The 23,530-nt window shown below is 47.1% G+C and overlaps 1 protein-coding gene across 1 annotated transcript in view; it reads left to right on the forward strand.

Moving 5' to 3' along the window:
* The window catches only part of bcat1 (branched chain amino-acid transaminase 1, cytosolic), a 43,023-nt gene that overhangs the window by 19,095 nt on the left and 398 nt on the right, over positions 1–23,530 (forward strand). Inside the window, exons 5-8 of the mRNA XM_056276695.1 lie at positions 12,795–12,937; positions 17,341–17,426; positions 18,112–18,252; positions 20,645–20,719. Coding sequence (XP_056132670.1) covers positions 12,795–12,937; positions 17,341–17,426; positions 18,112–18,252; positions 20,645–20,719 — 445 coding nt within the window. The remainder of the gene's footprint in view (positions 1–12,794; positions 12,938–17,340; positions 17,427–18,111; positions 18,253–20,644; positions 20,720–23,530) is intronic.

Here is a 23,530-nt window from a genome sequence, read left to right on the forward strand (position 1 = left end):
TTCCAGGATAAGCGGTTTCATATCCAACCCACCGGCCGATGGTAAATACGCTGCACTTAAGAATCTCCTCCTTGAAACTTTTGAATTGTCAACAACGGAGAGAGCACGTCGCCTCTTCGCAATTCAGGGCTTGGGAGATGGCAAACCATCGGAGCTAATGAGCAGGATGTTAAACCCACTGGGTCAAGAAAAGCCATGTTTCCTGTTTATGGAGCTGTTTCTGTGCAACATGCCGCCCCACGTCCAGACTGCACTTGCTAACTCCACCATCACTGATCCCCGTGAGCTGGCAAAGGAGGCTGACCGATTCTTTGTCGCTACACAACGTTCCTCCCATGCCGGGGTGCTGGCTCCTACCTTCACTGGCCCCCCACCGACACCGCGGGCATGGCCCGACGGTGGCGCCACAGCATCAGACCGCTACAAGCCCTCTGGACTCTGTATGTACCACGCTCGATTTGGTGCGAAAGCTAAACGGTGCCGTTCCCCCTGCAACTACAGGCCGACGGGAAACGAGAGGGCCAACACTCAGTAGTGGCCATGAGTGTTGGCGATACGAGCAGGCTACTCTTCATCCTCGACACCATTTCCGGTCGGCGATTTCTCTGTGACACGGGCGCACAGAGAAGCGTGCTCCCTGCTACTGACGTCGACATCATGGGCGGGGAGCGGGGCCCCCAGTTGGCGACGGCTGACGGCAGCCCTATCCACACCTACGGCGTGCGGTCTGTAGAACTGTGTTTTGGTGGACAACGTTTCACGTGGGAGTTCGTCATGGCCAATGTAACGCTTCCCCTCCTCGGAGCTGATTTTTTGTGCGCTTATGGTTTGCTAGTGGACATTCAGAACAGCCGTCTGGTCGACGCCTTAACCTTCTCCTCCTTCGCATGTACGCGGGGGGAAGCGGCCTATACAGGTCTAGCCAACTCTCTCTCAGAGGCAGACAAGTTCAACCGCCTCCTCGCTGAGTTCCCTGACCTCACCCAGCCTACCTTCTCTGCACCCACCGCTAAGCATGGGGTGGAGCATCACATTGCTACGAAGGGGCCCCCGGTCTACGCCAGAGCCAGGCGTCTCGACCCCGCCAAACTCGCCATTGCCAAGTCTGAGTTCGAGCACCTGGAACGCATGGGGATCATCCGCCGCTCTGACAGCCCTTGGGCGTCCCCACTCCACATCGTAGCTAAGCCTGATGGAGGTTGGCGCCCATGCGGGGACTACCGCCGACTAAATGACGTCACCACGCCCGACCGCTATCCTGTCCCGCATATCCAGGACTTTTCTGCAAACCTGTCTGGCAAACGCATCTTCTCAAAAGTCGACCTGGTCCGTGGTTATCATCAAGTTCCCGTGCACCCCTCGGACATCCCCAAGACAGCGGTGACTACCCCATTCGGCCTATTTGAATTCCTACGAATGCCATTTGGACTCAAGAACACGGCCCAGTCCTTTCAGCGGGTGATGGATTCAGTGCTCCGTGGCCTTCCTTTCATCTTCGTCTATTTGGACGACATACTCATCGCCAGCGCCTCTGAGGAAGAACACCTGTCCCATCTTCACGCCCTCTTCACACGCCTCAGCCAGCATGGGCTGATCATCAACACGGCGAAGTGCCGGTTCGGGCTGACGGCCATTGATTTCCTCGGGCACCGCATCACTGGGGACGGGGCGGTCCCCCTGCCCTCAAAGGTGGAAGCGGTGGCGGCCTTTCCGCGCCCCCAAACAGCTCGTGCGCTCAGGGAGTTCATCGGGATGGTGACATTCTACCACCGCTTCATTCCCCGAGCTGCCTTTATCATCCGGCCACTGTACGAGGCGCTGAAAGGCAAGTCCCCCAACCAGGCGGTCGACTGGACAGCAGAGCGGGACCGTGCGTTCACCGATACTAAAGCTGCGCTCTCCCAGGCTACCCTGCTAGCGCATCCTTCACCTACAGCGCCTATTTCCATAACCACGGATGCATCGGACTATGCTGTTGGTTCATGAGCAGTGGGTGGGGGGGGCTTGGCAGCCTTTGGCCTTTTTCAGTCGCCAGCTTACACCCCGAGATCGCAAGTATAGTACTTTTGACAGGGAACTCCTCGGTCTCTGGCTTGCCATCCGGCATTTCCGGTTCCTGCTAGAGGGCCGCGAGTTTACTGCGTACATGGACCACAAGCCCCTCACGTTTGCCATGTCCAAGACGGCCGAGCCATGGTCCGCTCGCCAGCAGCGACAACTCTCCTACATTTCGGAATTCACTACCGACATCCAGCACGTCGCTGGTAAGACTAACCAGGTAGCTGACTGCCTCTCAAGGGCAGTGATTGGAGCGGTCCACCTAGGCCTGGACTATGCACAGATGGCCGCTGACCAGGCCACGGACCCGAGCATCCTCCGTCTCCGGACCTCCGACACGGGGCTCCGCCTGCAGGACGTTCCTTTCAGCGACACGGGTGTCACCCTCCTGTGTGACGTCTCCACAGGACAGCCCAGGCCCATCGTCCCGGACAGCTGGAGACACCCCGTGTTTGAAGCTGTGCACGGCCTCTCTCATCCAGGCGGTAAGCCATCCGTGCGCCTGACCTCTGCTAAGTTTGTGTGGGAGGGACTTAAGAGAGATGTGAAAGCGTGGGCCGACTCGTGTGTTGCCTGTCAGTGGGCTAAGATACACCGCCACATTAAGGCGCCCCTGGAACGCTTCGCAGTGCCGGAGAGACGATTTGACCATGTCCACGTCGACCTGGTCGGTCCCCTACCCCCCTCCCATGGGTTCACCTACCTCTTCACTGTGGTGGACAGGACTACGCGCTGGCCTGAAGCTGTTCCCCTGGCATCCACGACGTCTGCTGATGTGGCCCGGGCTTTTATTGGGTCGTGGGTCTCACGTTTCGGTATGCCTTCCGACCTTTCATCTGACCGCGGGGCCACAGTTTACCTCAGAGTTATGGAATGCTGTGGGTGAGGCTCTGGGCGTCAAGCTTCACCGCACTACCGCCTACCACCCTCAGGCGAACGGCCTATGTGAGCGCTTCCACCGGTCCATGAAGGCTGCGCTTCGGGCTACTCTCAAGGACTGCAACTGGGTCGACAAGCTCCCATAGGTCATGCTGGGCCTGCGGACCGCCCCGAAGGAAGACCTACAAGCCTCCTCTGCGGAGCTGGTGTACGGCACGCCGCTGCGAGTCCCAGGCGATTTCATGCCCAACGCAATGCGTCCCTGGTCAGCTGTGGACCAATGAGCCTCCTTGCTGGACGGGGTCAGAGCTTTCACACCCGTCCCTACCACCCAACACGGCGCTCCGGTGTCCCAGGTGCCCCCAGGTCTGCAGTCAGCGGACTACGTGTTCATCCGTCACGACGCACACCGCCCCCCTCTGCAACCCCCTTATGACGGCCCCCTCCGCGTCCTGGAACGGGGAACTAAGCACCTGGTGGTGGATTTTGGGGGCACGGCCGAGCATGTTTCAGTGGACCGAGTTAAACCCGCACACCTGGACTTGACGCAGCCGTTGGAGTTAGCCCAACCTCCTCATCACGGTCGTCCCCCGGCTCCGCCTCCTCCCCCCGTGGAGGCCCGCGCTGCCTCTTCTGCTCCTCAGGCCGACCTCCACAGGCCCGCGTCAATGCCTCCCAGTGACACTCCGGCCCCTGTTACCCGGAGCCGCCGCAGACGGCTGGTCGTCCCCCCGCGCCTGCCTGACTTCGATTACTAGGGCGAATTCTGGGGGGGCTCATGTGGTGGACACGTATTGGGGATAGAATTCACCCCAGGAACTAAGGGTTAAGTCAGGGTTGCCCTGGCAGGTTAACGCAGGGTTAAGTTATGGTTGTCCAGCCAGTTTTCTGATTATTCTTGCCGCCTCCGCTCAGTCGAGCTGTGGTTTTGTTGTCTCTCTGATTTACCGTGGATCAAAGAAAGTTGCCTACACAGCTAAAGTGTGAACCTACGGTCTTCTCCGTTCCTTCGGCTCTACACTCCACCATTTCCTGTAGTCTGCAATGTTCACATCTACCCGTAGCCTGGCGATGAGTTGGTGAAGAGCTGGGGTTCTAAAGCCGAGTTTACACCAAAGATTCCCAATGACACGAAACCGTTTTAGAGCGTTGCAGAGGAAAGTTGCAGTGGTGTAAATTACATCATCTCAGCTGGAATCAAACCGACTGATTGTGTCGCCTGCAACTCAGCTTGTCAAGTCCCCAGTGGCTGGTTTTAGAACGTAAGGTGTGTCACCTGTTTCAACAGCCAATCAGCTCGTAGTTAAGTCATCTGGTCAAGTCAGTCACAAACTGTCATCGGAGCAGAGAGTGAGACAGAAACGTCTTTATTTATTATTTTTGCGGTTTCATCCATATTAGAACTTCAGCTGTGGGGAGTCCGGGTAGCGTGGCGGTCTATTCTGTTGCCTACCAACAGAGGGATCGCTGGTTCGAATACCCGTGTTACCGGCTTGATTGGGCGTCCCTACAGACACAGTTGGCCGTGTCTGTGGGTGGGAAGCCGGATGTGGGTATGTGTCCTGGTCGCTGCACTAGTGCCTCCTCTGGTTGGTCAGGGCGCTTGATCGGGGGGGAGGGGGAACTGGGGGGTATAGTGTGATCCTCCCACGCGTTACGTCCCCTTGGCGAAACTCCTCACTGTCAGGTGAAAAGAAGAGGCTGGCGACTCCACATGTATCAGAAAAGGCATGTGGTAGTCTGCAGCCCTCCCCGGATCAGCAGAGTGGGTGGCGCAGAGATCGGGACTGCTCAGAAGAGTGGGGTAATTGGCCGGATACAATTGGGGAGAAAAAGGGGGGAAAATCCCCTCCCCCAAAAAAGAACTGCAACTGTAGCAAATAATTCACTATCACTATCCTCATTCATATTTTAAGACGCTACAAAGTATCAAGCTAGAAAAAGCCTGAGAAGCCAGCAGTTAGAAAGGAAGCAGCGAGTCGTTGTTATGGAGAGGATACACCGTCTCGTCTAGTCTCACTGGTGTAAATTGGCAGGTTTTAGAGGGTTGCACCACATTCTTCCGCCAGTAATTGTAAGTTTCAACTCATCTCTGGTGTAAACTCGGCTCTATACTTCCGGGCTGATGAGCTAATTGAAGACAGCTGAAGCAGGAGTCAGGAGAGAGAGAGAGCGAGAGAGAGAGAGACGGGGAACACACACACACTCACACAGTGACTGACACAGAGAGAAAGACGGGAGGTGGAGACACAAGGGAGGCAGAGAACACAGAGAACCCCAAGGAAAAACAGTTGAATCGTTTGCTTGTTTTTCATGTGGTACATTTACTTAATAAGGTGTCAATTGAATATTGATTATGGGATCAAAAAAGGTTTTTTAATGTGAAGTGGTCTCCTTTAGCATCAGTTGACTGCAGGTTCATGGCGCATTCATTAGCATACACATACGTGTATATATAGACATCATACATGCCCACACCACATTTTCAGAAGGTACATTTCATCGATGGTATTTGAAGAGTGATTTATTGTAATAACAGAGGAACTAGAATATCTTTTAATTCCTTCTTTAATATCTTTTAATATCTTTTAAGTCATTTGACCTGACATTGTTTAGAAAGACGAAGATCGAAAGGACTTAGCAAAACAATAGTTTCAGTTTGGATTCTAAAGTGAAGATAATTTTCTGTTTGAGCCGTAAGAGTTTTGGTTCCATACACAATTGTCTGTTAAAATGATAATATGATCACGCCCTTTCCATTCACAACTGCCTTTTTATGTGCAGACCTTTTTATATTCTCATTTTCCATACCATGTAAAGAAAATAGTGTATGTTCTTACCTTTTACAGCTTCAAAAAGTAATCTTCATGTCTTTGTGGGTTTGTGTGCGGTATCCCGCTAAGACAAAATCTTTGTGTTAAAAATCACTTGGCTGCAAATAAAGTTGGACTGAACTTCAGCATTAAATGGGGGTTTCAGATTAGGGCACAGAATTACCCCAACAGTTAATGAAGTTAAAGTTTATAACGATTCCACTGGTAGTCCTGTAATTTACCCCTGGCAAGGAGGCTCTAGTTACCTGGGGGTCTGTGCTTATGGTATTAAACTGGAATCAGGGTTAAAGAGCTTTGTGTAATATTGTGGCACTTTATAAAGCGATTATACCAGTTATACTCACTGGTAAATCACACACACACACACACACACACACACACACACACACACACACACACACACACACACACACACACACACACACACACACACACACACACACACATGTTTACTAAGGTCATTTTTGGGGACATTACATAGACCCTAACTATAACCAGTACTTGCCTGACCCTAACCCTAACATTGACCACTGACCCAAAAATCAGCTTCTTCCTAATTGGGGACACAGCATTTGTCACCAACTCGACAAGCCATCCCCAATTAACTGGTCTTTAGTCTGAAATGTGTCCCCAAAAGTAGACTAAGTCAGAAACACACACACATAAGCATATAACACAGCACACACACAGACATCACGACAACAACCCCGTGTAACTATATAATATTCTTGTCTGTTTTTCATCGTAACAGTGACATAACCTATTATTATTAACCTATTATTTAGTTTCACACAAGCATGCTAACACCACTTTAACAAAGTGGTGTTAGCATGGGACTATATGAGAAATAACATTCAAACTTCTTAAACAACAGTTCCCATTAAAACCTGGCCCTCAGCTCCAAATTCCAAAGTGTTTTTAATCCATTGAACTTTAGACAATGAGAAACAGAGAAACAAGACGAAACTCTGTTCAGCACATCCAGCCTTCCTCTCTCTGTCTGCTGAAACACATGTGAATAGACAGAGAGTTTAATTATGATCAGATGCTCCTTATTGTCCCAGTGAGCCACTGCTAATTCTACCCGCCTCTAAACTGATGCCCAAGCCGCGCCCACGCCACATAAACCACTCTGTTCCTGATTCCCCCTTACAGACCAGTGCTGACAGATGTGCGATAAGTATTGTATTTGTGTGATAATTTTGACTTCTGTATGATGTACGATCAATAATGCCAGAAGTCCCATAATGTACCATAACTTGATCATTTTGTGACACTTACTAGTATTAGTAGTTGTAAAAAATGATTGATTTAATAAAATAATTGACTTCCTGACACGATCGGGATAGTAAATATAGCCGAGAGTGACACTTCGTGTGTTCAGACCTTTCCTGCTCAACAGAAGGAAGCAGATCAATCAGTCAAAATTAAAGCCACGAGCAGCAACGAGCGGTTTTCAGGCTTCACAAAGCTGAGTAATGTTACTTAAGTTAGTTTGATTCTGTTTAAAGAAGGAACGAGACCAATCACACATTCGTTTCATCATTTCAATGTGTGCAGGAAGAAAATTCCAAATTCAACAAAGATGTCCATATAATAAGTAACATCTTATCTTGTCTACCATATAGAGAATGCATTGAGGAGCTCATTGATAAAAATATCTAATTCAGTGCGATTGTTCAGCTGCAGTTTGTTTGTTGCTCTGCTTACTTTTAACTTTTAACAACTCTTTTAGACTATTGAATTATTTTAATTGATTTTATGGTTTGTCTGTTCTAATTTATGGATTTTCACCCAATCATCGATTGTTGCGCGGACTCCCTGCACTCCTGGTGAGAAGCGTCTGGACTCAACCCTCAGCTGACAGAGCTAACGGCTAACTTCCACTTTCTTTTCTGTGAACATCCATAATATTCTACTTTCTTTTCTGTGAATTTCCATAATATTACTATGCCCTGCGATGACTGCCTAAAAGCAATAAATGACATAAGTAACCTGAAGAATTATATCAGATGAACTGAAAACTGAAAAAAGGACTCTCTTTATCCGATTTTGTTGACAACGCAGCTACACAGTCCAAAACAATCTCAGTTATGAACTCGGCCATCTCCAATACCATCCTCTGGGCATCATCATCTCATTGCCGGCCCTCCTACTCCATTCCCACAGCTCACAGGCTACCTAGTTGTAGGTGGTTGTCAGACATGGCAAGACGGAAAGACCCCGAGGTTCCTCACCTCTCTCCATAAATCTCTCACATCGTTTTACCATGCTATCGGCTGATACCATGGTTAACCCTGTTGATGTCCCCATGGCTGATGCTGTTCCTGTGGGCAGTGTTGCTCCTTCCCATGTGGAACCAGTCCCTGCTCCAGCTGGGACTACTCCTGCTGCAACGGCTGCCCCGGCTGCTGTGGTGGCCGACCCACCTCCCGCTGCCGCTGCCACTGCCACCGTGGGTCCTCCTGCACTGTCTGGACTCCATAGTCCAAAACATCCGTTTCATAAATGCAGTCACGCCCTGCTTTCCTTGAGCTACTACCCCTGACATCCTGGAGAAGCTCCCAGGATTCCTGGATTCATTTCTGACAATTAGGAAAGTAATAGTCCACGTCGGCTCCAGTGTCACTGCTTGTCAGCAGTTAAGGCTGACAAAAGGCGATTTTATCCGTCTTTTTTTATCTCCTCAACAGTTGTGGAAAACTCACTTTTATTTCTGGCCCAATTCCCACACTGGGTCACGGAGCTGGGCATTGTTCCGGAATTCTCAGCCTTTGTACTCGACTCCAGTCCGTGAGTACAGTGCACAATGTTGGTTTTGTTCACAACTCTGAGTTGTTCTGGGAGTGCTCCTCTCTGTATAGAAGAGATGGTTTTCCCTTGAACATGCTAGGCTAGGTAGTAGCATGCTTGCTGCTAATTTGCAGCATGCTTTTCTGTCCTCCACACAGGATTAGCTATTTACACCACACACATGCCTTCCTGAACCCTCTTCTTCCCCTTTGCCCACAACAGTCAGCTCTGTGCATAACTGTAGTCCACTAATTTCTGGTTTCTATTGCAGTGGTCATACCAGTTTCCTGTTTGTGGACGTAGCTTCATATGTACAACTTGAAACTTTTCACCCGTTTGCTGGTAGGTGCAGGTGGGGGGTATAGCTGGGACTCAGTGGTAGAGCATTTGACAGCAGGTGAACGTTTGTCAACAATTCAGTGCATGTCATTGACATTTGTTCATGGTAAATCTTGCAGGCATTGTGCAAAATATGCCATTGTCAATAGCACATGCTAACAAACGGACTGGTATGACCGCTGCAGTAGAAACCGGAAGTCAGTGGACTACAGTTATGCACAGATCTGAATACTGCCCCATCCTTCACTCACACCAGCTTTCCCTTGTGGTATGATCACACTGCTCTTCGATCTCGTCACATACCTGACCGCATTACAAACAGACATCATTACCCCTACTGTCACTACAACAAACGACACATGAATCAGTCCAATATCAATCCCCTTCCTCAGTCCCCACAACCTATCACAAAGCAACGTCATCTGAAACTGGTTTCGTTCAACACTCCTTCACTCGGTAACAAAATCCTCACTCTGAATGAATTTATAACTGACAGTAACGTACACCTACTACTACTACTACAACTACTTTCGGCTGCTCCCGTTAGGGGTCGCCACAGCAGATCATCCTTTTCCATTTCTTCCTGTCCTCTGCATCTTCCTCAGTCACACCAGCCACCTGCATGTCCTCTCTCACCACATTCATAAACCTCCTCTTTGGCCTTCCTCTTTTCCTCTTCCCTGGCAGCTCCATATTCAGCATCCTTCCCCCAATATACCCAACATCTCTCCTCCACACATGTGCAAGCCATCTCAATCTTGCCTCTCTTGCTTTGTCTCCAAACCGTCTAACCTGAGCGGTCCTTCTAATATAATCGTCCCTAATCCTGTCCTCCTTCATCACTCCCAATGAAAACCTTATCATCTTCAACTCTGCCACCTCCAGCTCCACCTCCTGTCTTTTCGTCAGTTCCACCGTCTCCAAACCATATAATATAGCTGGTCTCACAACCATCTTTCAAACCTTCCCTTTAACTCTTGCTGGTACCCTTCTGTCGCAAATCACTCCTGACACTCTTCTCCACCCACTCCACCCTGCCTGCACCCTTTTCTTCACCTCTCTTCTGCACTCCCCGTTACTTTGACCAGCTGACCCCAAGTATTTGAACTCATACGCCTTCGTCACCTCTATTCCTTGCATCCTCATTATTCCACTGTTCTCCCTCTCATTCATTCATTATTCCGTCTTGCTCCTAGTACTGACTTTCATTCCTCTTCTCTCCAGTGCATACCTCCACCTGTCCCTGCTCTCCTCAACCTGCACCCTTTTCTCGCTACAGATCACAATGTCATCCGCAAACATCATAGTCCACCGAGACTCCTGCCTGATCTCGTCCATCAACCTGTCCATCACCATTGCAAACAAGAAAGGGCTCAGAGCCGATCCTTGATGTAATCCCACCTCCACCTTGAACTCATCTGTCATTCCAACTGCACACCTCACCATTGTCACACTTCCCTCATACATATCCTGCACCACTCCTACATACTTCTCTGCAACTCCTGACTTCCTCATACAATACCACACCTCCTCTCTTGGCACCCTGTCATATGCTTTCTCTAAATCCACAAAGACACAGTGTAACTGCTTCTGGCCTTCTCTATACTTCTCAGTCAACATTCTCAAAGTAAACATCACATCTGTAGTGCTCTTTCGCGGCATGAAACCATACTGCTGCTCGCTAGTTGTCACCTCTCCTCTTAACCTAGCTTCTATTACTCTTTCCCATGTCTTCATGCTGTGGCTGATCAACTTTATACCTCTGTAGTTGCTACAGTTCTGCACATCACCCTCATTCTTGAAAATCGGTACCAGTATGCTTCTTCTCCACTCCTCAGGTATCCTCTCACTTTCCAAGATTGTGTTAAACAATCTAATTAAAAACTCCACTGCCATCTCTCTTAAACATCTCCGTGCCTCCACAGGTATGTCATCAGAATCAACTGCCTTCCACTCTTCATCCTCTTCATAGCTGCCCTCACTTCCTCCTTGCTAATCCACACTTCCTGATTCACTATCCCCACATCATCCAACCCTCTCTCTCTCTCTCTCTCTCTCTCTCTCTCTCTCTCTCTCTCTCTCTCTCTCTCTCTCTCTCTCTCTCTCTCTCTCTCTCTCTCTCTCTCTCTCTCTCTCTCTCATTTTCTTCATTCATCAGCTCCTCAGAGTACTCCTTCCACCTTCTCAGCACACTCCTCGCTTCTCAGAAAATTTCCATCTCTATCCTTGATCACCCTAATCTGCTTCACATCCTTCCCAGCTCAGTCCCTCTGTGTAGCCAATCGGTACAAGTCCTTTTCTCCTTCCTTAGCATCTAACCTCTCATACAACTCACCATACGCCTTTTCCTTTGCCTTTGCCACCTCTCGCTTTGCTTTACGCTGCATCTCCTTGTACACCTGTCTACTTTCTTCATCTCTCTGACTATCCCACTTCTTCTTTGCCAACTTCTTCCTCTGTATACTTTGCTGTACTTCCTAATTCCACCACCAAGTCTCCTTGTCTTCCTTCCTCTGTCCCGATGACACACCAAGTTACTATTGAAAGTAACGTACACTGATCAGGCAAAACGTCAAAACCACCTGCCTAATACTGTGTAGGTCCCCCTTGTGGTGACAAAACAGCTCTAACCCATCAAGGCATGGAGTCCACAAGACTTCTGAAGGTGTCCTCTGGTATCTGGCACCAAGACATTAGCAGCAGATCCTTCAAGTCCTGTAAGTTGTGAGGTGGGTCCTCCTTGGATTGGACTTGTTTTTCCAGCACATCCCACAGATTCTTGATAAGATTGAGATCTGGAGAATTTGGAGGCCAAGGAAACACCTTGAACTCGTCATGTTTCTCAAACTATTCCTGAACAATTTTTGCAGCATGGTAGGGTGTATCATCCTGCTGAAAGAGGCCACTGCCATCAGGGAATACCGTTACCATGAAGGGATTTGCTTACTGCAACAATGTTTAGGTAGGTGGTACATGTAAAAGTAACATCCACATGAATGCCAGGACCCAAGGTTTCCCAGCAAAACATTGCCCAGAGCTCCACACTGCCTCCGCCAGCTTGTTGTCTTCCCACAGTGCATCCTGGTGCCATCTCTTCCCCAGGTGAATGACGCACACGCACCAAACCCTCCACATGATGTAAAAGAAAATGTGATTCATCAGTCCAGGCCACCTTCTTCAGTTGTTCTATGGTTCAGTTCTGAGGCTCACGTACCCATTGTAGGCGCTTTTGGCAGTGAACCGGGGGGGGGGGGGTTATCATGGGCATTCTGACCGGTCTGTGGTTACGCAGCCTCATATGCAGCAAGTTGTGATGCACTGTGTGTCCTGACACCTGTCTATCATAAGCAGCATTAACTTTTTCAGCAATTTGAGACTTTGCTGTAAAGCCCCTTGAGGCAAATTTGTAATTTGTGATATTGGGCTATACAAATAAAATTGACTTGACTTGACATTTTTTTCCAAAGTCTTGTCATAATGACCTATGGGTTCTAAGTAACCTCCCTGACCATTGGTTTGTCATGCTGAATTTCCTTACGATGGTCCTATAAGCGTGCTTTTGTGAACTTCTATCTCTTAAGAAATTGTTTCTCACAAATCTCTAGATCTATGCCTCATCACAATTCTGTCTTTGAAATTAATGGACAGTTAAATTATTGTGGAGTGATTGCTCTGTGATCCATCTTAGTCTGTGGGACCTAATGCAAACATGGTTTGTGACATACATAGTATATCCACTTCAGTGGCAAAATATCTGTTGAAACAGAAGTTTAAAATTATTTTCTAGTATAGGGCAACACATGCATCATGTTCTGCTGTCCTTCTCTTTCCTGTCATCTTCTACTGTATCCGGTAAAGCAGAAGGAAAATTGATGTTTTGGGTTGTTGCAGGAACTATGGAGCATCCCTCCGTGCCCAGTACGAAGCAATGGATTATGGGTGTCAGCAGGTGTTGTGGCTGTACGGAGAGGACCACCAGATCACCGAGGTTGGAACCATGAATTTCTTCCTGTATTGGACCAATGAGAACGGAGGTTAGTTCACATTATTAGACCCACGTTAGTAGAATCTGATCACTTGACACACTGAAAACATGGCTTTGTGTACTTGGGCCAAGAGGGCAGGGTCTCATATTTTGGTCTCTGCTCTCCCTGAACTCACATGCTGTACATATATGAGCTGTACTCGAGGTATTCTGATCTATGAGCCATGTGATATAATACTCAAACTCCTCCCCCCAGTGAAATTCTCTATTCACTTGCATTCCTATGCTATATATGGCCATTTAGTTTAAGGATGTCTGATGAATGAGGAAAATGAGAGAGAGAAGGTTGGATGATGTGGGGTTAGTGAATTAGGAATTGCAGTGGATTATCAAGGAGGAAGTGAGGGCAGCTATGAAGAAGATGAAGAGTGGAAAGGCAGTTGGTCCTGATGACATACCTGTGGAGGCATGGAGATGTTTAGGAGAGATGGCAGTGGGGTTTTTAACTAGATTGTTTAACACAATCTTGGAAAGTGAGAGGATGCCTGAGGAGTGGAGAAGAAGCATACTGGTACCGATTTTCAAGAATAAGGGTGATGTGCAGAACTGTAGCAACTACAGAGGTATAAAGTTGATCAGCCACAGCATGAAGACATGAGAAAGAGTAATAGAAGCTAGGTTAAGAGGAGAGGTGACAACTAGCGAGCAGCAGTATGGTTTCATGCCATGAAAGAGCACCACAGAAGTGATGTTTGCTTAGAGAATGTTGATTGAGAAGTATAGAGAAGGCCAGAAGGAGTTGCATTGTGTCTTTGTAGATTTAGAGAAAGCATACAACAGGGTGCCAAGAGAGGAGGTGTGGTATTGTATGAGGAAGTCGGGAGTTGCAGAGAAGTATGTAGGAGTGGTGCAGGATATGTGTGAGGGAAGTATGACAATGATGAGGTGTACAGTTGGAACGACAGATGGGTTCAAGGTGGAGGTGGGATTACATCAAGGGTCGACTCTGAGCCCTTTCTTGTTTGCAATGGTGATGGACAGGTTGACGGACGAGATCAGGCAAGAGTCTCCATGGACTATGATGTTTGTGGATGACATTGTGATCTGTAGCGAGAGTAGGGTGTTGGTTGAGGAGAGCCTGGAGAGGGGGAGTTATGCACTGGAGCAGTGTTTCCCAACCCAGTCCTCAAGGACCCCCTATCCTTCAGATTTTCATTGTAACCCTGCATAGGTAGCCCTGCTTGTACTTACTCAACAAATCATCTCACAGCACTTAATTATGCAAGGTGGGCAAAATCTGACATAATTCATTGCTGATTGGTTGAATAACTACAAACAGGTACCTATTCAGGGTTGCAAAGAAAATCTGCAGGATAGGGGGTCCCTGAGGACTGGATTGGGAAACACTGCACTGGAGAGAAGAGGAATGAAAATCGGCAGGAGCAAGATGGAATACCTGTGCATGAATGAGAGGGAGGACAGTGGAATGGTGAGGATGCAAGGAGTAGAGGTGATGAAGGCGTATGAGTTTAAATATTTGGGGTCAACTGTCCAAAGTAACGGGGAGCGCAGAAGAGAGGTGAAGAAGAGAGTGCAGACAGGGTGGAGTGGGTGGAGAAGAGTGTCAAGAGTGATTTGCGACAGAAGGGTACCAGCAAGAGTTAAAGGGAAGGTTTGCAAGATGGTTGTGAGACCAGCTATATTATATGGTTTGGAGACAGTGGCACTGACAAAAAGACAGGAGGTGGAGCTGGAGGTGGCAGAGTTGAAGATGCCAAGATTTTCTTTGGAGTGACGAAGAAGGACAGGATTAGGAACGATTATATTAGAGGGACCGCTCAGGTTGGACGGTTTGGAGACAAAGCAAGAGAGGCAAGATTGAGATGGTTTGCACATGTGTGGAGGAGAGATGCTGAGTATATTGGGAGAAGGATGCTGAATATGGAGCTGCCAGGGAAGAGGAAAAGAGGAAGACCAAAGGGGAGGTTTATGGATGTGGTGAGGGAAGACATGCAGGTGGCTGGTGTGACAGAAGAAGATGCAGAGGACAGGAAGAAATGGAAACGGATGATCTGCTGTGGCGATCCCTAACAGAAGCAAACAAAAGTAGTAGTAGTAGTAGTAGCAGCAGCAGTAGGAGTAGTAGTAGTAATTTCAGGATGTTTCCCTGGTCACTAGGTCAATCCATTGGCCATTAGAAATTTATGTGCTGGGCATCCGAGTAGCGTAGTGATCTATTCCGTTGCCTACCAACACAGGGGTCGCCGGTTCGAATCCCCATGTTATCTCTGGTTTGGTTGGGCATCCTTACAGACACAATTGGCCGTGTCTGCGGGTAGGAAGCTGGATGTCGGTATGTGTCCTGGTCGCTGCACTAGCGCCTCCTCTGGTTGGTCGGGGCACCTCTTCGGGGGGGAGGGGGAACTGGGGGGGAATAGCGTGATCCTCCCATGTGCTACATCTCCCTGGCAAAACTTCTCGCTGTCAGGTGAAAAGAAGCGGCTGGCGACTCCACATGTATCGGAGGAGGCATGTGGTAGTCTGCAGCCCTCTCCGGATCGGCAGAAGAGGCGGAGCAGTGACCAGGACGACTCGGAAGAGTGGGGTAATTGGCCAAGTACAATTGGGGAGAAAAAAGGGGGCGGTAATCAAAAAAAAAAAAAAACTTATGTGTTGGTGACCATTTTACAGTGATCGCTCTAATTTGGCACAAAAATAGAAAGTGTTGGCTTCATCCAGAGGTCTGAGGTGTGCTGCGTTCCTTTAATTCATTTACTCTGAGTACCCTATGACAGCGTTAGTGCATCCTTTTTTAGTTTTGGTGGCCTCAGTCTCATTATGTCTCTGACATAGTGATGATTGCCACTTGTCTGTGAGTTTGTGTATGGTGTGGGTAAATTGTAAAAACTGAATTGCCCTTCTGGGATAAATAAAGTTGTCTGAATCTGAATGTGATTCTCCAGTTAAGGTGTACTTCAGACTTTCACAGAGCTGGCTCTAACCATCTTTCAATTCATTTGGGCGGCACGGTGGCGCAGTGGTTAGCGCTGTCGCCTCACAGCAAAAACACCCTGGGTTCGAACTCTGGGGTTGTCCAGTGTTGGGGGTTATCGCAGGTCGTCCTCTGTATTGAGTTTGCATGTTCTCCTCGTGTCTGCAGTGGGTTTTCGCCTGGTGCTCCAGTTTTCCTCATCATCAAAAAAGACATGCGTGTGCCGCTCTGGTGGCCGAGCGGAATAAACCGCCGTTCTTGCAACCCGCTCGTCACGTGGCTGGGAGATCCGTATCCCAGACTCGCCGTAACCGGTCACGGCCAGAGCGTCCACGGGGTAAGGCATTCATTAGGCCACCCTTACCCGAGGGACAGTGGGTGTAGATCGGTGTAGTGTTCGGGAACTCGTCGTTCTCCAGCGACCCCTCTGGCTCACCCGGGCGCCTGCAGCCAAGCAACTGAAAGCATTCTCCCTACGCCTCCTTCGCAGCCTGAAGGCGATGCAATCCATGCTAGGCTTCAACGTGTAAAATAGCTAGCAGCCGATACGAGTTTGAAGGAAGCTGGTGTTACGACTATCTCCTTCCTGTGGAAACGTGAGCCAGGGGAGTTATTCGACAAGAGTTCCGGCCATATGCCATTGGGTTAATCGGGTGGGATAAGGGGAAAAACTAGAAATAAATGTAAAAAAAAAAAAAGACATGCTTGTTAGGGTTTATACTGTTTGTGCCCTTGACCGAGGTATGGCGAGACGAGCTGGAATTGGTCCCCGGGTGCTGTACGGCAGCTGTCCACTGCTCCCTGCTGCACAGCTGGGATGTGTTAAATGCAGAGAGGAATTTCCCTTCGGGGATCAATAAAGTATATCAAAATCAAAAAAATAATATTTTTTTCTACATTCATTCACTGGCTGTTAGGTCATGAAGATGTGCTTATGGTGCTGTATGTACATAATATGAGTGTATGGAAATGACAACTACAAAAAATGTGTTACTTTTAAGCTGGTCTTGATAGGAAGTTTTTTTTTTTGGTTTGTCTTTTTGGCATAATAGCATTAGCCACAGACTCATTCATAGCATTCATAATCTTTATGAATCCCATGGCTTTAGCTGACCTTAGCGTTCTTTACCACTTACCATCTAAATTTGACCTGTGGCTCTTCCTGGCCACATGAACAACAACAGGAACAACAACAAAAATAAAATCTTATCAACACACATTTATTGTAATTGTATCAGATCTGCACACATTCCGCTGTTTTTATGCTCCATAATTCTATCCGGATTGAAAAATATCCCCAAAACATACCTGTGGTTTAATCAGATGATGTGAATGCTGTGGGGAAAAGGACCTCTAGTGGCTATGGCGTGTCAGTACAACATGAGGCGCCTACAGTGTTTTAAAATGGGCCATCTTTTTTTCCGTTTTCATTCACCGCTCTGTTTTTTTTTCCTACCCAGAGGAGGAGCTGGCAACCCCTCCTCTGGACGGCATTATTCTCCCGGGCGTCACCCGGCAGAGCATCCTGGAACTCACCAGGAAATGGGTAAGGCGAGAGAAGCGGGGGGGGGGGCAAGGAGAGGGGGATGCATTAGTAAATGTCTTTGTGACTGAGTTTAAATACACATGTGTATGATTATGAATCAGCATTCATTTATATGAGAGTGTGCGTGACAGTGAGAAGGCGATTGAAGGACTCTGTGTGTGTGTGTGTGTGTGTGTGTGTGTGTGTGTGTGTGTGTGTGTGTGTGTGTGTGTGTGTGTGTGTGAAAGAGAGAGCGAGAGAGAGAGAGACACCATGTGTTTGTGTTTATATGTGAAAGAAACAAAGAAAGACAGATGGGAAGAAGGAGGGAGGGAAAAGGAAATTAGATTTGCTAAAGTTAGGAGTTCTAATAATGCATGTTATACCGTTATGTCTCTAAGTTTCTCTTCTTTACCCTCCTCTAGAAAAGGGGGGTTTCTTTTTAGAATCCTGCTGAGTTTTACATTACAAGTTATACACTTGGAGGGAAAAAATGGTTTTAAGTGGGAAATTGTTAAAATTCCTGACTTGATGAGAATCACGAGTTACCTGTAATGAACATACAGTATAGTGTATGGTATATGGGATACAAAACGAGTCAATAAAATTAAATCAACTCCAGGACATTGCTGGTTAAATAAAAATTCAAATATATATTGGCCTTTTATTCAACAACCCCACCCCCACTCTCTCCTCCCTTTCTCAGGGCGAGTTTAAGGTGACGGAGCGCCACCTGACCATGGGACAGCTTTGCCGAGCATTGGAAGAGCAACGCGTCAAAGAAATGTTTGGCTCTGGCACCGCCTGCGTGGTCAGCCGGGTGGGACACATCCTGTACCAGGGAGAGGTGAGAGAGCGAGAGGGCCAGATAGCAGGGACAGGTAGACAGACAGACAGACAGACAGACAGACAGACAGACAGACAGACAGACAGACAGACAGACAGACAGACAGACAGACAGACAGATAGATAGATAGACAGACAGACAGACAGACAGACAGATAGATAGATAGATAGATAGATAGATAGATAGATAGATAGATAGATAGATAGATAGATAGATAGATAGATAGATAGATGTCTCATAGCCTTCTTTTCTATCTATCTATCTATCTATCTATCTATCTATCTATCTATCTATCTATCTATCTATCTGTCTGTCTGTCTGTCCATCTGTCTCTATCTATCTGTCTGTCTGTCTGTCTGTCTATCTATCTATCTATCTATCTATCTATCTATCTATCTATCTATCTATCTATCTATCTATCTATCTATCTATCTATCTATCTATCTGTCTATCTGTCTGTCTGTCTGTCTGTCTGTCTGTCTGTCTGTCTGTCTGTCTGTCTGTCGATCTATCAATCACACACCAAGTGTTAGAAAGATTTAGTCTATTAAGGGCTTCGAGGCATTTTAATTCATGATGTATAGATCCTCTTAACAATCATGTACAATCCATCCATCCACCACCCACATTTAGGAGGATTACTTTTTAAATGTAGTCTGGTTTCAATACAAAACACAACAAACGAGCTCGACAAACTACATCACGAACATAAACACTCAACAGAATGGCAAGTACTAAGGGACCTTACCAACAAAACAATGTCCGCTGTGAATCGTATCAAAGGAAAAACAGCGATGGAACGTACTCACACATGGTACGAACACTTTAAATCTCTATTGGGTAAGGCGGATCAAAATGACATCAACACAAGTGATCCTTTCTTCAACCATAAAGTGGCAGAAAATCTACCAATCGGAACGGACCAAATTGATATGAAAGAACTGCGAAAGTGCTGAAACAAGCATAGTAAAATGAAGACTCCAGGCCCAGACCAGATTCCAGCCATCCTCTGGAAAAACCCACTTTTCCATGAGCAGTTACTCAAATTTTGCAATGAAACGAAAATGGGTGATAGACCAAAAGGCTCTCCGCTTCTTATATTTTCCCTCTGCCAAAGAAAGGAGACTTTTCTATTCCATCAAACTATAGCGGTATCGCACTATAAGCAATAGCTTCAAAAATATACAACTCAACGCTTCTGAACAGAATAACAGTTCATATCGATCCTAAGACGCAACCAAAGGGGCTTTCACAAAAGCAGATCGACTACACCTCAGATCCTGGCTCTAAGAAGAATTATTGAAGAGCTTAGAATATCCAAGAGAAAAGCAACCATTATTTTTGTCGATTTTTGCAAAGCATTTGACAGCGTAAACCGGAAAGTAGTGCTGCACATTCTTCTAAGCTGTGGAATTCCGTCAGAAATTTTTCATGCGGTTGCCGTTAGGTATGAAAATGCTTCCAGCTACGTGCAAACTGCAGACGGTCCAACAAAAGAATTCCAGACTACTGTTGGAATACTGCAAGGGGACACTCTTCCACCATACCGCTTTGTTGTAGTCATCGATTACATCCTGCGACAGTCAGATGATACAAAGAAGAGCAGCGGCCTGGATATAGATCCAAGTAAGACAGTCAGAAACCGAAGCAATTTCTTTATTATGCTCGACTGCGGTCGAAGGATGATGATGATGATGATGATTCAATATGGGTGATCTTCAATAAATCGACTGAATTTTTTTTTCTGAAAATTGTTATTTTTCTCGTAACAATGGCAAATACTCCTTATGGACAATCCTGGCCTCGGGCGTTGAGATGACACCCTGGATCTTTTAATACGTGTACCTTTACTAGCCCTGTAGACTTGAACAATAAATGTTTATCTGGTGACTGAGACCGTTAGCCTGCCCACTTTAGCTTCAATTTTGAATGCCAACTTTTTCACTGTACACCAAACACCCCTGCACCTCATTGCCGCCCATCTTACTTTTTGATAAAGTTAATGATTGCAAATTGGGATTTCGGGCGAATGTTCCCTCTCGGTTAATCAGATCAGACAGGAAAAACACTTTCCATATGAAAAGGTAATTATTAGTTTACTGCTCAGTGAATGAGGGTTCCTGGTCTCCTGTGACCAGATCTGTAGAAGGCTGCAAAACCCTTCGGCCGCTTTTGTTAACGAATCATCATAGCTTTCCTTATGTAATATGTAATTTGCTAGGGCTTAATATGTAATCATATTTAATGCGGTGAGAAGTAGTTTCATCGACATAATTATCCTGCCTTGATAGTGTGTGTGTGTGTGTGTGTGTGTGTGTGTGTGTGTGTGTGTGTGTGTGTGTGTGTGTGTGTGTGTGTGTGTGAATGTGCATGTTCCTTTTTTTTTTTCCAGAACTTGCACATCCCCTGTCAAAACAATAGTGCACAGCTGGCCCCACGACTGATCAAGGAGCTCACAGATATACAGGTACACACACACACACATTCCAGTCGCCCCAGATGTTTTTACCCTTGCATAGAAACAGTGACAGCTGGGTGAACATCTGTCCCGCTCATGGTGGCTCTGTCACCTTCAAGACACAGTTCCTACTGTGGCAATAGGCTGCTCTGATTAAAACCAGTGCATACAAAACCACACGTATACGTTTTGACAGCAGCCATTGTAAGAGGGACAGCGTCTTTTCAACCTCTTAATTTGAATACTATAATTTAGCTTTGCTCAAAAAGCAGCTGTACATCCAATGGCAAACATCTCTCCCATTCAGTTTCTATCTTGTTATTGCTAGCATAGTAGCTAACCAGTAGTGATATACTCCAGTTGATAGTGTTTATCTAGAGAGACAAGATGTTGGAAACATTTTGGAGTGGAAATGAAATACGTGCAAAGTGTCCAAAAGGAGTCGAGTTGTCAAGTCTGCTATTTCTTGTTTGCACACATCTTCACGATCAACCGCATTCTGCTGGAGCTTTCCCTCCTGTTTCTCTTCTGCCCTGTCCTCCTCTCTGCCCTTCATATCCCACCCCCCACAGACTGTAATGAGCGTCTGATGACCACAAAAATTGGGTTCTCGTGAAATCCAGAGTAATCGCATTACATTGTTGGACCGGGGACCAAGTAGTTATTACATAGCACGGTGAAAGGGATTTAGCCATTAATGTCTTAAAGTCAGTTGTAATTGATGGTTTTTAGTCAAACCCCCATTGACTACAAGTTATAGTATATGCCTATTGGATCATGCAGCAAATGTACATATAATCCCATTACTGGGTGCATTTTGTAATGAGTAATCAATTGGAAGGGAAGTGTCATATAAACTGTCTTTAAGTTGTATTCAGTTTTAAATGCCTTTTGCGTTTTCCGCGCTGAAGGTCGGGGTTTGGGTTTTTTTATGTGTTGTGATTCATCATCTTTCTGTGATTATGTGTCAAAATTAGCCTTTCGCCAGGTTTGACTCGGTTTCTCATACAATTGTTTTGGCGGAGGACTTGGTTGACAATGCTATTGAACTCATGCTATTGTTGAAATTGCCGAAATGATGAGAAATTGATCCTTTAGGACCCTCACTATCTCGGAAATTTGTAGATCGAGGACAAAAGTAGTGCTTTAGGAATACTTAGGAGGGGTCGTGAGCTGATGAAGGTGTCCATTTTGTATTCCCCCCCCTTTTTTTTTTCTCCCCAATTGTATCCGGCCAATTACCCGACTTCCGAGCGGTCCCGGTCGCTGCGCCACCCCCTCCGCTGATCCGTGGAGGGCTGCAGACTACCACATGCCTCCTCCGATACATGTGGAGTCACCAGCCGCTTCTTTTCACCTGATAGTGAGGCGTTTCACCAGGGGAACGTAGCACATGGGAGGATCACACTATTACCCCCAGTTCCCCCTCCCCCCTGCACAGGCGCCCCGACCGACCAGAGGAGGCGCTAGTGCAGTGACCAGGACACATACCCATATCCTGCTTCCCACCCGCAGACACGGCCGATTTTGTCTGTAGGGACACCTGACCAAGCCGAAGGTAACACGGCGATTCGAACCGGCAGTCTCTGTGTTGGTAGGCAACGGAATAGACCGCCACGCTACCAAGACCATTTTGTCTTCACTAGTCTTCTGCATGCTCTGGTCAGAACCCATTACCAGCAGGCGGTCCTGACACGTTGACGTCGGCTGGGTGTGTCCATCCCTCAGTTAAGTCAGATGATGTAGCATATACAATCAGAGAGTTATTGGATGAAGTGTGACTATTGTGTCCTGTATTCACATCCTGATGAGTTTACACCTGATATCATGATGGCGCTGAGGTGCAGCCTTGTACCACCCAGAACCAAGACCTCCAAAAGCCTCCACGGCACCAGATGTTTGCTCACCCCCCTCCCAAAAAAAATCCTGTTGTGAGTTGGTTTAATGTCATTCAGCCGTGGTGTACTTCCTGTAAAAACTTGGAAAACTTTTAGGAGGTGATGGTGTTTGTTTCGAGCATTTGGATGTATAGCACGGAAAGACGGATAATGATGTCAAACCAGGAAGTGTCTCACCATGTGAACCCGCTTGTGACCGCTGTGTCTCAAATGTGATGCGGGTCCTTGAAACTTCAGTGGTTTATCTGTCCATCGAGGACTGCTTTTCTTTCTTTTTGCCCCCCCCCTCTCTCGGGCTCTCTGTTGTTGTGTCTGTTTGATTTTGGTCTTTGGTCGGTTGGGTGGAAGGTGATTAGCATATTAGCATATTTACATTTCCATTTTTATGTTGGGTGTTTTTATCTGTTCTCATCATCATCTAGATGATCAGAGCATGTCTGAGTAGTGTATGTGCATGTGTGTGTGTGCGTGTCTGTGTGAGTATGAGTGTGTGCATGTGTGAGTGTGTGCGTCCATGCACTACATGTCTGTGTATATGAGTATGATTGTATCGGTGCATATTTGGAAGTCTCAGTGTCCGTGTTCTGTGTCTTGTTTGTGTGTGCACAAGGGCCTGTAGCAATAGCACCTTCCCCAGCGAGAGAGAGAGAGAGAGAGAGAGAGAGAGAGAGAGAGAGAGAGAGAGAGAGAGAGAGAGAGAGAGAAGTAGGGAGAGAAAGAGCGAGAGAGTTGGAGAGCGGGGCAAGACGAACTCCTGAACGCTCTCATTAAGCTCGCTGTAATTACACAAACCCAATTATTTCCTCATGCTTTTGTGATCTTCAAAGCCAAGACGACACAAATGAAGCCTCATGGAGGAGGAGGAGGAGTAGGAGGAGGAGGAAGAAGAAGAGGATTGTGGGGGGGGGGCAGCAAGCAGCAA

This window comes from Lampris incognitus, chromosome 3 (assembly GCF_029633865.1).
Source record: "Lampris incognitus isolate fLamInc1 chromosome 3, fLamInc1.hap2, whole genome shotgun sequence".
Classification (NCBI taxonomy): domain Eukaryota; kingdom Metazoa; phylum Chordata; class Actinopteri; order Lampriformes; family Lampridae; genus Lampris; species Lampris incognitus.